Raw genomic sequence first — 16,727 nt, 5'->3', positions numbered from 1 at the left:
AATGTTTTGGTTCAATAGACCTTTTTTCCAGAGAGCCAACATGCACAATAGTAGCCTCCTGGCTCTGTTTAAGCTGATTGAAACGGAACCTCAAAATTTGTGTTTACCCTACTATTTCATGTCAAAATGGCTGTACGCTATCTACCTTGCATGTTTGGTTGGTGGAGACCTAAACAGAGCTAAAAGGGGAGTGAATATTGGATTTTCATTCATCAAGTGGGCAGGAACACGACTCCAAATGAATACTAATGTTGATTGTGAATGTTCGCCAACTTCTTTATAAGATAATAATATGTTGTTGTGTTTAAAGCATGTTTCTTCTGAACCCAAAAAGCCAAAGAATAAATTAGTTTTTAAAAACATTTTTTCAAGCATTTTATTAAATATCCCGGAGTCACTGCATCCTAAACTCAACCCCAAACGCCATTTTTCGAACAGAACATCCCTCGCTAGCATAGCAACCCTTGCTATTATTCAACATGCTAATGTTGGTGGTGGAACAAGTATGTTGTCTTTGCTAACAAATGAGAAAACTGTTACTGTTACAGTTACTGTTTGAGCTGTAGGGAAGTGTTAGTAACAGCAAATGTCTCCAATTATGCTCTACTTGCTGCCATCGGCAGCTATGCTAAAGCTCCTGACCTGGAATGTACCAATCATTATCACATGCACTTGATACCCGACTTATAGTGTGAAAATGAGACGAATTTTCACTGTGGCCAATGTCAAGCTGGAAATTACACCAACAATACATCTAGTGGGTGCCTGGCCCTACAGAAAGCTGTAGTCAATTGCTATCTTGTTTCTCTTTGGCACCGGCTGTTGAGTTCAGTTTATCTTTGAAGAACATTTAAAGCCCCCATGTCACACACACTGGCACTCTCTGGTATCAGAGCCTCACGAAAAATGGGTTTCTGTTGGCTAGAATTTGACAAAAAATGAGTTTGCTCCCAGCAATAAGTCTTTATGATTCTTACTAGGGATATAGTTCTTGAGAGGTGTGTGTCTTTGTTGTCCACACATCTTTCAGTGCAGGATGTATGGCAAGGAAGCTCAGTTACGCATTTCTGGACCACTTACATCTACACTTAATTGTAGTTTCTAGCCTTAACTATATAATTACTCGTATGCTGTGATCTGAATTATCTTAAAGGAGTGGTCTCCACTGATTTAGCATTGCAGTCCTATAACATTGCTAAACAGTAAAAAAAACAAAAAACAATAAAAAGCTACAAGATACAGCAGAACCAGAGAATATGTTGTTTATTGTTTCACATGTTCCTCCTTTTCAAAAACTGCTGCCTACATTACCCACAATGCAACTCAATCACTGACAGTTTGGTCAGAGATTTAGATGTGTTCTGCAAGTAGCGGATAGTAGCCTTGAGCAGCTAGCTTCAATGGGAGATGAGGGGCGGGCTACAGTGGTCTGGTAAACCCCACACCAACATGTAGTCGTCAGCTCCACCTGACGCTGACTCAAGTGACATCGCTTGAGGCAATTTATCAGATTTCACGGAGTTCCCTCTGGAGCCAAAAACAGCTTTTTACGGACCTGTACACAGACTTTGATGTGTAAAATTGGCGTTTACGCTTTAATGGGAACTGCATTCACAAATGTATATTTACAGTAAATTATTAAAAAGATCTGGTCACGCTGGAGTGGATGAAGGAATTGTCACATTTTTGCCTATTGAACAGGAAAAAAAAGGATTTTATTTCTGAAAAATTTTAGTTTTTAAAATTACTTTTATTCAGACCTTGACTTGGAAACAGAAAACTGCTTTAAATGTATATAAATGTATTTGTGTTAAGTTTTTAGCTATCCTATGTGGGTTTTTTCCTCCATTCTGTCCTTGGTTACAGTGTTTTTCTTAAATTCCAGTGATAACTCCCACAAAACTCCCTCCTAAAAATTCATATACACAATATTAAAGATATCAAACATGAATGTGGAAGTCCAACAACTGAATAATCCAGTGAGTCAAATGGACATCCGCTTTTCATCCCTCACGAGATCCAATATGTTCGAGCATGTTTCCAGATATAATCTCTATTTACAGCTCATCCATGGATTACTCAAAGCACAATCTTGTTACATGAGTTGCACATGTTCCTACCACCACATTAAAGCCTCCTAATAAGCGTAGGTGTCACCCCTATCTCTGGTGTCTGGCCATTTGCGTTTGCTTTGTCCAGAGATGCTTGGGAGGCACAAGCAGCCAGTCGGCAAGAATTAGAGCAGCATCCATGATTGTGCTGACGTCTGCAAGGGGCTAGGCTGGAGATTAAGCCCAATAAAAATGTGTGATTTGTTGCTTTCATATTTGGAAGATGTCAGCTTCAATTTGAGCTAGCACGGTGCCTTGAGGCGGGCTGGGTGACAAATATGAAGGATGCACTGATGAACTGCTGGCAATCAAGTGTTAACGTTAGTTCTCTCATCCACTATATGATGGCAATGAAAACCTCCACACATTGTTACACAGAGGTTTGGCCACAGCTAATGGTATCTGTTTTTTTTTAATATATCATAAATCAGCTTAAAAAACAGAAGGATTTATTTATTCATCTTTTGTTCGCTTGTTATGACTCAATTATTCATGTATGTTCCTGCTAAATGCTTCTCCCAAACATGCAGCACTGTAACAAATGTATAAGAAAAAGAAAGGGGGTGGGGATATTTTGGTTTTCAATGGTCACTGTCAGCTGCAGTAAATGTCTTTTCAGGAGATACTTTGTAAAGTATATAAAAATCCCATATTACACTGAATACAGCTCAATTTTACCCTATACAAGTGAGATGTTTTGACCCAGTGTTAGTGTTGTTTTTTTAAATATTGCTTTCATATTACCGTTGGATCATTTTCCCAAACTCACAAATGTATTATTAATCAATGAATCAATAACAAATAGTTATACGTAGGTTTAAAAAGTGCTAGAGCAGATTTAACACGTTTGCAAACAAATCATATTTTAGTTTGTAAAAATTACAAAACATCAATAATTTATAATAAATAACGTTAACACTGGGTCAGAACAAGCCCTTGTCTTGGGTGGTGTTCTACCAATGGGTAGTTAACCCATCATTGCACTGGTGCTATGCTGATTCTTCCTTTTTCACAGCAGCAGCTTTCAGGACATGAAATTGTAGGGTAAACACAGGTGTTACCAATGACGCTAATTAAGAGTCAGGGTGCTGCTATTGTGCCTTCACTGACTCTGCTAAACTGAATGAAACAGAACCCTAATTAGTATCATAAGTAACACTTGTGTTTACCCTAATACTTCATGCCAAAATGGCTGCCGTGAAATAGGTCTATTTTGACCCAGAGATTTTTAGTGTGAAATCAAAGCCTGGCTCACTCGTAAAACCTTGAAAGTTCTGAAATTAATCAATAATCCTTTTCAAAGCAAGGCATTAGTGAATATCTGTCATTATTAAGCAGTCATTACAAGTGAATATCTAAAAGACAGGAAAAAAAAGGGGGCGAAATAATTAAAAAGCCAAACGTGGAAAGAGTTAGGATTATCTGAACGTTATCGGGAGCGAGCATCGACTGACTGTTTAAGATTCTGGAAGTTTGAAAATACCTCATGCATTATAACTGAAGCACTACCCCGAGTTCCCTGAGTTTAATCCTTTTTGCAAGTGCTTCATCAACCTTCAGCTTTTTTGACAAGACAGAAGTTTCAGCATGTATGATTAATAAGATACAAATGTGCAACTGATATTTGATAAATGACTTTGGTTTCATATTCATGATGTACAATGAATATGCAGCACCAGGGGCTTAGGCCTACTTGATTGATCAAATGTATTCCATTCATCACTTATTTTTGCTTAATTAGCATATTTGAAGCAACACCATTAACAGTGGAGGACTATGGGCTATTTGGAAGATATGATGTATGTTGGAGAGCAGACATACATGCATTCCTCTTTGTCTGTTAGCGCTCATGTTCTCAGGAGACAGAATTCATCATAAAGCATATTTTACAGCTTATTATTTACAAAAAAAAAGAAGAGGTATGGCATTTATTTACATTGTTTTTCGCAGTTTCATGTTCCAAGTATTTGCTCCTCCACACTCTAAATATAATATCATGTCACTATATCTGCAATAATACAATGCAGGTAATAGGACAAATGTTCTGATATCTCTGTGAAAAGGAATGGAGAGATGTAATGCTCTTTCTGGGATATTTCTCAGAGGGATGTAATAACCTGAGGACTTTAGGGAGAATAAATGGGAGAAAAGGGAGTTAGGATGTGGGTCATTATAGCTATAAGTTCTAAAGCCCTTCATTAAACACATGAGCTAGTCATTACCCTGCTGCTGTGTGATGAACATTTTGAACCCTACTTCCCCCCTCCTCTGGTTTACAGGCCAGATGATGCAGAGAATCCATGCTTGTCTGGCACAGGGCGAAGCAAAGTCAGGCACAGTGTAAATGTTTTGTGTGTATCCAAGCAGGCAAATTCTGATGCACATTTGCCCTATTACAGCACATCAGCATCAGCGAGATGCACGCTAGTGCAAGCAAGGAGCGTACACTTATCATTATTTGATAGCATGTTTAATGACAGATTGACAAAGGATTTGTAGATGCGAGCTGGCGTCAATTTTGCTAAGGTCGGGTTTCACTGCGTCTGCAATGCAAGTGTACTTATGTGCATAATTAGATTTTTCAACTAAGCTATTAGAACTGTTTTAGAAAGTAACTCCAAGCTGGGAAAAAAGTGAGCACTTTTGATGTTGTAAGTTAGATGGTGAGACATTCCCAGAGCTTTAAGAAATTCTGACTTTGGTAATAATGATAATGAAAATAATAAATATGTGGGCAGTAGATTTCGACTGGCCTCACCACATTTTGAGTGATTTCTTTGAGAGTAAAGGTCTGAGACATGACTGTATCCATATACAATTTGTCTTATCATTTTTACTGAGAGGAACCGTACTGAAGGGGCATTTACAGCCAAGCTTCATCACTGTCATCTGCCCAGTGCTCTGGCTAATGTAAAGTTCTGCAACAAAAAAAATGTGTTTACTTTCTTTGTATAAACTGTGTGTGTCCATGTTTGAGCATGTTACTCTGCTTAATATCTATCATAATCAATCAGTTTAAAACCAAGATTGTATGCCTGTGTGTGTGTGTGTGTGTGTGTGTGTGTGTGTGTGTGTGTGTGTGTGTGTGTGGGGTGTGTGTGTAACTCCAGAACGCTGACTGGGTTTTGTAATTAGCCATGGCATGCCAGATATACGGTGTGATTAACTGTGTTAATATGCAAACATGCTAAATGAATTAATATAAAACATCAAAAGAATTATGGGTTTATTTCACTTAATTACCTGTGATGTGCTACCTGAAGTATATCCGTATTTAATAACTCAGGTATTCCTATTAGAGAGCATTATGTTTATTTGGGAAATGGGAGCAGCTGATATGTATTTTGATTTCCACCCATCACAGTTCATGCACCTTCAAGTGATTGCATGATAAGAACCATATTAACCTTGCAAAGTTTGCTTTAAATTTAGATTGCAGCCATATAGCATTTTGTGTACTAACAATAAATCCCACACTGACTTTGACTTATTAGAGCAAATTATGGTCAAAGACAACTAATTTCCTTCCTTGATTGCACTGATGATAGCATTTTTCTTTGGTTAGCTGTGAGTGAATCTAGGTTGTGCTGAATCCTCAAAATGTACTTGTAGCCTATATATGCACTGAATAATGGTTTGTATCTATATATAGGGGATTGTTGTGGAGAACATTGAGTCAAAATAAAATAAATTTTCAATAAAAATGAAAGATTCTGTGTTGCATTATGTCTCCTTTTGTTAGTAAAAAAGCAGAGTCTCATTTTAGATTTCAATTAATAAACACAACCGGTAATATTCTTTTTTTTTTATTACTGCAAAAGCATTCTGCTGCATCTTAAGAACAATGCTTGCTTCAATTTAGAATAAGTTGCTCCTCTAAAACATAATGGCCCTACAGACAAATCAGAGATCCATCGGCGGAGAAAGGCACTAAATAATTTATAGCTTTAATCTGCTCACTGAGGTGTGTGGTCTTTGACAGTAATTATAAATGCAGGGAGAAATTATAGCTGAATACTTTAACTGCATTAGGAGTCATCTGATGAACAACGTGATTGCCTGCTCATTTCCAACAATAGGGGGCAAGTTGGTGTCACAGCATTCAAATCACCACAGTGCCCATGTGCTTTTTCCCATTTAACATCAAATGTCAGTTGGCCGTTATAAAATAGAGATTTGATGGGTGGAGGTAATTGAGGACTTGATTGCTTGAAAAGAGATGAATTGCATAAAATGTTTATGAATTTAGAAGGCAATTATTTTTAATAGCCTTGAAATAATAGAGCTGGAGGAAATATGTTTAATTGTTATGATACCATCTTGCAGCAACAGCAGCAGCGTTCACAGGAAAGCAATAAAGTCTGACAAGAAGATCTATCTTTGAGTTGTATCTAAAAACCACAAGGTAAAAAAAGAGAATGCAGCTTTCTGTACAGTAGCAAGATGCTGTCCTTTGTCACACTGAGGTTCCTCATAGATTTAAAAACTAGCAATAGAAGAGAAAGATATTAGGAATTTAAATATGGGATTCACTTTATGGGTCCATAATTTTTTTATATTTTCGTGATCATTTTCTCAGAAGTTTGCTGGAAAGAACTATGTTATTTGGTATTAATTATAGAGAAAAATTTTAGATTTGAAAGGCTCAGTTTAAACCAAAGTAAATAATAATTTGTTATTTATGTATTATTGGCGCTCCATATATGTTGAATTGTGTGTTTGCCTGCAGACAAATATGACCTTGCTCTTATCAGAAAATATGAACATGAAAATTACATATTGAGTAGAATTAGTTTTATTATATGTATATTTATTGTGCACCATTTCATCAAAATCTCAATCATTTTAAAAAACAAACTCAAGCTGTTAACTTTGTATGCAAACAATTAGAGAGAAAAAAGAGATTTACAAGCTGTTATCAAATGTTAACTCTTTATTTGAATAAGTAAAAAAAGGTGCAGGTATCACAGGTGTCATCTGTCTTGCTGTTATCCTTGTTGCATGAAACGCACTGTTTTTTTTCTTCTAAAATATATTTACATGTGAAATATCCTAAGTATTTTTGAGTCATGTACAGAATCCGAGTCTAAACTGGTGATTAAACATTTATTAAAGTGCTTTTTTTCTCTTCTATCATTGCAACACAAAACATCTTTACATAGCAATACACTGTACAGGTCTGCATGTGTGTTATCATGTCTCGGGCTACCTGTTTTAACAGCTGCACGGTTATGCAGGTGTACTGTATCACAGAAGTCGTAAAGTACAATTAGTTCATTATTTTGTCTTTGAAATACAATTGAAACTTGACATATCATACAAATAAATAGTAGTCATAGCCAGGGCTATTGCATGCAAACATCAGCAATTATGTTTCTTCAAGCAGTAATACATTTCATTACTGGTGATGCATTTGAGCAGGGTGCAAAAGTATCTCTTAGTGTTTCCTTATACAATTTCTAACCAGTGTGTCTTTGCTGTACTCCATGAAATGTATTAAATGTCATAATGACGCACACTACACAACGCTAATTGAAAAATGGTTGAAATATCTGACCCGTGTATTAAAATAAAAAAGGAAAAGAAGTGAGAATAATATGAAAAAAACTACTCCTTGTCCATTTCCACATATTGTGAATGGTTGTCAGGGGATTTGCTGTGAGTTTTACTCAAATGGAGTTTGACTGCGTGATTACTCGCAAATGTCCGACAGCAAAGCTTACATCTGAACTTTGCGTCAATGTCCTCCTCCGTGACTAGAGCCTCTGTGGCTCTGACACTGAGGGCCTTCGACAGTTCTGGCTCCTCTACCTTCGTGTGGTGCTCTACCGGCATTTTGCACATGTCTTTAATTTGGAACCCGAGATGGGATTCCAGGTGGGAAATGAATGCGGGCGGTGACCTAAACTGTGAAGCGCAGTCATTGCAGTAAAACACCGGGTGGCCCGTGTCCATGTTCTTCAGAAATTTGGTCCCTCCAGTTTTCCGCAGTTGGTATTTTACATTTGCTAACCAATGGCTTATGGTGGTCATGGACAATCCAGTGAACTTGGAGATGTGCATCCGTTCCTGAGGGCCGAGATCTGAGAGTAAGTATTTCCCCTCAGAGGTCTGGAAGAGGCTGGAGGCAAACTGAGCTTGCAGGATGAGAAGATGGCGAGGATTCCAGTTTGACTGTCTACCTTTACGCTTGTGGACGGAGTACACCTCGGCAGACACGTCCTCAAAGCGCCTGACATCTGATTCCAGTTTCATAGTTGGGATCCTTGATGGTACGGAGGGTTTTGGCGTTGTGGCTTTTGGAAGAACTTTAACCATATCTGCAATGTCAGACAGAGCATATTTCTGTGTCATCGGGGTGGAAGGATGTAATAGCGAGGAACTTTGCTTGCTGTGTTTAGATTTTGTCAGGTCTATTGGTTGGTCATCACTAACAAAGAGAAAGGTGTTATCAGGTCTATTTCTTATAGCATTTCCAAGCATTAAAGCCGGTTTCTCACTGCTTCGGTTAATGTCAGCAAAAATAGACTTGGTGTGAGCAGATAGTTTATCTGCTCTTGAGTTATTGGGCTTATTTGCTTTGCCCAGATGATTGTTCAGAACTGACTGCAGTGCACTAAGAGGGTTTATGCCAAGTATAGCGGGAGTGTCACTGAGAGGCTCTGAAGTAGTGCTGCGTCCATTGCTGGCAGAGGGGCTCGGTGTCTTGCCTCTGTCAGAGAAATCTGGGCTCAACTTCCCTTTGATCGCTTCACTCCCTTCATTCACACAGTCTGCATCAAGCTTTGAAGAGGAAGAGGAATCATCCTGACAATCGCTGTCATCATTCTCCACCAGATCAAACTTAATATTCTGACTTTCTTTACCATCGCTAATGCCAACCTTTTCTTTTTTGATGTCCACATTTTGATGCTGTCCCTGGGGAGCCTCAACTCCCACAGCACCGTGGTATAACTTCCCCTTTGGGGCAATTGGTCTCAGCTTGTGGTTAAATGTCTGCTTCAGCTGAGTAGGGGGAGATGCAGAGAGAGGGGCGCTTTTGATGATGCCGGAGAGCTGATAGGCAGCATGAATGCTTGGATAGGCACTCCAGCTTGGTGTCCCTGTTTGAGCTTTATTGATGGCAGAGGCCACTGTGTTGGCTAAAGATTTAAGAATGTCCCCTCCTCCTCCTGAGTCCTGTTCAAGATCCTCCTCACGGAGATAAGGGTACTTAAAAGCCCCATTGCCTGCCTTTTGATCCTCACTCTCTTGCTTGTCATCTTTAGCTTCAGTTTCTTCCATTTTGTCTGATGTACCTTCCCCCTGGCTATCCTTCTCAATGCTCCCAGGAGAAGGATTTTTTGGAGACAACTTTTCTCCCTCAGTGTCACTGGCAACAGGCTCAGCTAAAACCTGGATCTTCTCTATGGCCAGGGGGTCAAGCGCTAACTGTTTACCCTTTTTAGAGGCTGAGTTTGTGACTTTGATGAAGTGTCCAGTAACCATCATATGTGTGGTGAGTTGCTGAAGGGTGTCATGGGAGCTTCCGCACTCCATGCACTTAAGAATTTGAGACTTGCATGTCTCAAACTGCCAAGTGTAACTCGCTCCGTTCTGATAACCATAGCGATTATTGTTAGCATTTGAAATGGTGGCAGCCCGCTGTGCCTCAGTGTAGCCAGACACACCAGTCGTAGAGTCAGGGGAGCAAGGTCTCACTGTTTCAAAGGCCCGTTTCCTTGACGGTGGCAACAATTTGGGTGTGATGACTGGGATCGGCTCTTTTAAAGGCACTTTTTGGTAATGTTTAGTTTTAATCATATGGACGCTCAAATCCTGGAGTGAGTCAAAAGAGTGGCCACAGAACATACACTTCAAAACTTTTTGTGCATCCTCCTTTCCCTCCATATCGTGCAAATTTCGTTTTCTAGATTTAGAGGACGAACCAGAGGAATTACTCTGTTTGCCGTGGTTGTTGTCCTGGTAGTGTCCACTCTTGTTCATGTGGACCGTCAGCTCCACAAGAGTGTCATAAGCTGCGCTACAATCCTTACAGCGAAATCGGCTGGCTCCTGTGAACACTGAGCCACAGGGTTTGGTGGTTTGCCTGTACAGGTGGACAGAGCTAAAGAGGTTAGGTTTGGATGCAGGCTTTGGGGAAAGTGTCTGCTGCAAGGTCTTAGACAGCGCATCCTGGTGCCAGTCAAACTCACTCTTGGTGCTTCCGTTGGTGCTGTCACAGTTGGCTTTGCTGGTGTTTTTTCCCATTTTCAAGTCCATTCCTATCCCTGTCCAGTAAGAGTCAGACAGAAAGTTTGCATAGGCTGCCCTCATTTTCTCCAAGCTGCCGCCTGTCTCCTCTTTATGTTTGGAGCTGCGACTTTCGTCATCTCTCTGGCTCTCAGGTGGCGAGGAGGTTTTGAAGTCTGAGAGTCTGTCACTGCTGTCGCTAAGGCGTGACTCCAACTCTGCCTCTTGATTGGAAAGGACACTAATGGGAGAGTTCTGGTTGCTATAAGTGTTAGTGCTCTTGTTATCTAGTTCTCTGTCCTCAGACACTTTTGGGCTGGTCTTCTCTGAGCATTCCTCTTCAGTTTGAGTGTCGTTCTCTCCATCTTCCTCAGTGATGGAATCCTGAAGAACAGTGTCGTCATCGGGCATGTACACTAGAAAAAGAAGAGACATCAAAATTAATGACATTAAAACACACTGTGTAACAGCAGGTTTATGAATGTGTCCTTTAATTTTTAAGGTACAATATTTAGACGACCCACATACGGCATTAAGTATACATTTTAAACCCTAACTCTAACACTAAGTCACAGAAGCCATTTAAGACAACATAATGGTGGCTGTTTTGTGCCTTGGGAGGTTGGAGAGTGTAGCTGGACATAATGTCTTTACTAACAGACTGCTTCTGGTGTAACAGCACCATGTGATTCACGACAGGCCATTGACTTAGTGCTGTGTCCAAGGTTTTTCTGGCCTCAAGTTGAGATGTTTACAACAATCATTGGCCACTGAGTGACAAAAGGAAATTGATTCTTCTGGAGCCCGTTAAGTGTTATTGTAAATGACCTATTCCATAGTGATTATGGATGCCTCAAAACTGCAATGAAAGTGTAAGCCTTCTGTTCTTGAATACCTCCTGAAGCCACATGTGAGGAACGGCTTAACACTGACTCAGACATTTTAATGTCCTGCATTGCTCTAACAATCAATTAAAAGGCTTGACTGCAAAATATGAGAAAGAATTACTTGGGAAGACATTCAGCAAAATAAAAGTATGTTGCAAATGTGAATACTGATGCTTATGAAGATGTTGATCATGCTGGTGGAAAAACTGATTCAATTATCAGTGTTAAAACTAGACAATTTCAAAAAATTACTGGCAATCTGTCAAGTCATTATATTTTCCCTGACAGTCTCATAAACAGCAATTACTTCTTTCATTATTCACCTGTTCATTCTCCCAACTCATAGAGCACAAACATTATTGCTTCAATTAACAGATAATTAAACAACAGTATTTCTAATTGACATATTTCCCATCATCCAATTAGTGGAAACTCTGACTCAGCATGGCGGGTTCTCATGTGGCTGCAGGGTCTGCTCGACATAATATGAGCACAGCTACAGAAGATTAAAGTGTCCTTTCTGACAATAACTATTTCAGATTATTTAAAATCTAACCATCCGACAACCCACGCGACAATATCACAACCAATGTTTGCATATCTTTTGAAGACATCCTGCAATAAATGCAGTTTGTCAGTGTTGTCACATATCTGAGATATTTTCCGCCTCATACTCATGCTGGAAAATGTGCATTTTGGGAGAGACGTGGCAGATGTGCTCTGAGTTAAATATGAATAGGACATAACAGCCCTGTCCAGGCACTTATGCATTTCACATGGTTAATATTCTTTTCTGAATAGAGGGCACTCCATGTGGGGATGGATGAAGCTGAGCACTCAGGAGTCCCACACTGGGCAGCCCATAGAATGTCTTCCCTTCTTTGCCTTCTGAAAATAAGACTTTTTTTTATCAATATTTCACAAGTGCCTCAAGAGAAACCCTGGAGGTGAATTGCCTGCCAGCTAATGGATAGAGATGGAGATGGGATTCGGACTTTCAAAACAAACATGGAGAATGGGGCCTCGTGGACAAGAGCCTGCACACACACTCACACCCAAGAGCCCCAATGTGCTGTGACCTTGATCCACCGCAAGAGAGATGTTTTGATTGGCCAACGGAGAACTGTGATGGCCTCCAAAACACCCTTGATGCTAAGGGAGAGAGTTGTCAAGAGCACAGAGGTATGTTTTATTTATAGTCTTATATATAGTATTCACAGTGAAGGAGAACACCAATGGCTATGACAAGCTCCCAGTTGATGTCCTCTCTCTTCAAAGCCGTCACTAAAACTGAAAGACTGGAAAGAACGTACACCAAAGTGGAGAGATGAGCATTTTTCCAGTTCAGTGATGGTTTAATAGAAGTGGTTCATTCCTAGTATAAACCATCATGTAAAAGCTATTTCCTGCATATTTTATGTAGCTTAAAATTCACCAATACATGCAGTTCAGTTCCACCTACACTGTTTGTAAGATAAACGTGCATTTTACAAAGAAAGGCTAAGTACTGTTTTCCTGGAAATAACCACTTACATGTAGTTATATCAGTTTTAATGTGCATGTTTGTGTCTTATCGTCGTATTTGAGGATGAAATTGACAGAGATTAACAGCTGCCCTTCCTGCTGTTCTATGCCTTTCTATCAGATGCCCTAAGTAGCAGACATCCAGAGGCACCAATTAACCTTCTGGCAGGGATCACTCCAAGATACCCACATGTCTAACTCTGCTTCTTATACCATTTGTAACTGTGCTTTGCCAGCTCTTGGTCTACCACAGTACTGCTGCCATGCCAAGCTGCATTACTCTTTAATACAAGATCATATTCAAGGACAAAGCCACAGCAACAGACAAAAGGTCATTACACTGTATAATGACAAACAAGTTTGTCAAGAATATAGAACTGCCGAGATGCTTCATAAAACATCATTGTTCAAAGTATAAGAATTGGTGTGTCATTGTGTAAACTAAAAGTGAAGAGCAGCAGGCACATTCTCAAGCACTTTTTTTTCACAATTTAGAAAGAAATAGGAAATGCCTTCTTTGAAAATGTTGTCTCGGAGGCCAAGCAAGGCAACTCCCAGTCTAACTAGTCTTACAAAACAAGAGGCTGGCATGCCTTGTCTGAGATTTAGCATGTCATAAACTGCTGTAAAGCCTCCAATCTGTGTCACTACAAATTTATATCTTCAGACAGAGATATGCAAAGGTCAAAAAACCTGAGGTGTCCATCATAAATCAGGCAGTTGAAGTGTTTATAACCTTTATCCGTTAGAACAGACTCTTGGCATAGCAAGGCCTGGATTTACAGAAGCAGCAGCCTGTTTCTGAGCCAAAAGGCTTTTTTCCCTACATCTAGAGAAACCAGCTAACTGCATAGGAAATAGTAGATTACATTTACTGCTACATTCATGGCAGCCTGCTGTCCAACTGGATTGCTGCTAAAGGCTTACATGACAATATTTTTTACAACTCAACTTTAAGCATTAGTATCTTCATAGCACACAATCCCTTCTCCCCTGTGTAAGTGAGTCTATTCAAAATGTGTCAATCATTTTAGAAATGTGTGTGCCATCCGTAAAAGGGCATTCTGTTTCCAATGTTAGCATGCCAGTAGAAACTTTTGTAAATTTGAGAACATCAACATTTATCCCCTGGAAGGTCAACATTTCCTTCATTAATCTGACAAGCCTCAGAGAGTTAGCAGCCTGAGGAGCTTAGCTAATGGACAGCTGCAATACCCAGCGCAGGACTTTGTGAGTATCCGAGGTAACACTATCTTCAGAGAAGATTGGGTAATTCATAGGTGCCAGTGACAGGTCTGCACGTCTGTGCCACTTTCCCCAGCGCTCTCTGGTTGTCTCAAGCTACAGTTTTTGCTGCTCGCAAATCAATATCTCTTTTTACTTCTCATTGATTGCCTAGTGGTGGGACCAACCTAAGCAGGACTGTTATGACATTTCTAGATTTCCCCCTGTCCTTGGAACAATCAATTACACGCGCATGGCAATCAAAACCTCTTTGCAAAATGAACCTGCTCCATGACATTTTCATCTCCCGGATTTATGCCATGTAGTGAAAAAAAAGGAGGAAAAAAAAGAGAGGCCTGCTGGATAGGCAGAGAACACGCTAACAACGCAGGTCAGGATCACTGAACAATCTCCAGGCTGTCTCAGTAACTATCATCTGCTTCTCCTTCCTGTTTTCACTCACATGTAAGCAATGTGCCCAATTAATTGTGTGTGTACATTTAAAAACACTTAGTCACCGCGCTCATCTGTTGTTATAAATAGGTGTGAAATGTCAGTCAAAAAGTACTCGGTGTACAAAACATAATTCCGAAGTTGTGAAGCTCTTTTGTGCCTGGAAACAGGGTGTTGTGTTTATGAAAAAAAAAACAATCACCATTATGTGATTTCTTCAGTGAGCTATCATTAGAATGAGACACACATGTCACAAGGTTTAATATTTGACAGTGATATCTGACTAACTCAGTGAGCAGTGCACGTCAAGATCAAATAGATACATTGTCAGACATCCTGATGATAGTCTTGATGACACATCTGAAGTTAAGTCTGAACTGAATCACATGAGAAATGGCGAAGAGCTAATTCTGAGCCCCGGAGCCATCTGTAAAGATCTGTAAACACCTCTCTCTTCATTGTTCCCTGTCAGGAAACAGTCTCCCCGAGCCCAAGGACACCGCAGAGTAAAGAGAGAACAATCACATACAGGCTGCTCCCTTTGACAAAATTTATCTGGAGGTTAATTGACATCACAGAATAAAATAGTATTTGACTTGCTTTTAAATAGGAATGTGTCATTATTTCCCATCTGACCCATTATTTTATTTCACCCATTTTAAATGACTCCAATAACGCCCTTAACTGACTTTAAAACTGTGCAGACACACCGCACTGAGTCTGTATCATGTTGTATTTAGTATTAAATGGTTATTAATATAATTGTGGTACACACTCTGGTAAAAAGTAAAAAGGACAATTCATAGATTAGACAATGAAAAGCAGGTTAAAAAGCAGCCATGAACCTCCACAAAGTGGTTTTGTTGGATCTTTCTGAGGCTTTGACTACAAAACCATGAGACGGAAACACTCATGTTAATTTTTGTATGCATGAAGGAGATGTTACTTAAAGCGCATTACTTACTTCACTAAACACAAGCTATTCATGCAGATAAATGCCTTGCTTTCATACACCCTCAACTTTAATATTTAATAGTCTAATATAATCAAATAAAAACTTGCAGCTCAAAAAAGACATGGACAACTTGAGGACAGATTGTGAACACAGCAAACGGCACAATGTGTTCAGATGGACCCAGAGCCAGATTAATATGATAGGATCGCAAATATGACACCATATCCTGCCATCTGGCTGTTCATTTGGGCAAAAATGATCACAATAATTATGGCAATTAATCAAAAATGTTTTCACAACCAACATTCTGTTAACTAAAAACACAGAGAACTTTGGAATGCACAACCAACACACTAAAAATCACAAAAAAATATCCGAAGGCAGTCGGTCTGAGCTGCACAGCCTTTCAGCGTGTTTAGTTTGAGTTACTGGGGTATTTTTTATGTAACGATACAAATGTGGGAATATCTAAAAGTCAGGGCTTGCATTTTGCACGGATGCTAATCATTACATTTACTGAGCCACATCAGATTGCCCTGCCTGAAGCTCCAGGAGCCCCTTCCCCTCCGTGATGTCACTGAGCGATGCTGCTCCTTTTGATGCCTACTAGAAGCTTCTGCTCCGAGACGCATCAGTCGGCCCGCTGCCTAATTGGAAGTGAGCGGTGGGAGAGCATTGCAATCTGCACTCCAGCACCTAAGTCATCACTTTGAACGTGCCAGAGCCGCCGCATCACATGCAGTTGCCTGGTGTTGCATCTCACCAAAGGGTCCCCTATCAGCACCGGCAGAAAAAATTATACACACAACATTCCCATCCTGTCTCATAGACCTTTACCAGAGCAGCAGGACCAAGACAGGTGGTATTTGGGTACAATATATTATTATATACATGGACAGAACATTTTTTCAAAGGGTTGGTTCACCCAAAACTACTACTTTTGGTTTTATTTATCAAGATTTTTCAAATCTCCAGCTGTGCGTTTAGTCAAATACTGTTCTATATACTACTAAATACTGTACTTAAGTAAGACTTTACGTTACTTTACTTGAGTATTTCCATTTTATGGTACTTTACAGTACACTTTAACTGAACTACTTTTTAGTATTATACATTTTTACTGCATTTATTTGACGTTAGCACTTATTTTCCCATTCAGATTAATACAAAACAATGATGCATATGATTAAAGTACAACATATATGTTAATGGAGCAATAATATAATAACATAACACTGACAGGGGCCATTCTGCATAGTGAGTACATTTTTTTTTACATTTTTGATACTTTCAGTACATTTTGTTGCTCATACATCTTTTCTTTCAGTAAAAGAATTTAAA

General features: G+C 39.5%; 1 protein-coding gene across 3 annotated transcripts in view; it reads right to left on the bottom strand.

Moving 5' to 3' along the window:
- Positions 1-7,024: 7,024 nt before the first annotated feature.
- LOC127377255 (teashirt homolog 2) overlaps positions 7,025-16,727 on the bottom strand; it is a 39,209-nt gene continuing 29,506 nt past the window's right edge. For all 3 annotated transcript variants that reach the window (XM_051424972.1, XM_051424974.1, XM_051424975.1), the window contains one exon: positions 7,025-10,759. In XM_051424972.1, coding sequence (XP_051280932.1) covers positions 7,719-10,759 — 3,041 coding nt within the window. In that variant the 3' untranslated portion in view covers positions 7,025-7,718. The remainder of the gene's footprint in view (positions 10,760-16,727) is intronic.

This window comes from Dicentrarchus labrax, unplaced genomic scaffold (assembly GCF_905237075.1).
Source record: "Dicentrarchus labrax unplaced genomic scaffold, dlabrax2021, whole genome shotgun sequence".
Lineage (NCBI taxonomy): Eukaryota > Metazoa > Chordata > Actinopteri > Moronidae > Dicentrarchus > Dicentrarchus labrax.
This window is presented reverse-complemented; position numbering and strand designations above follow the sequence as displayed.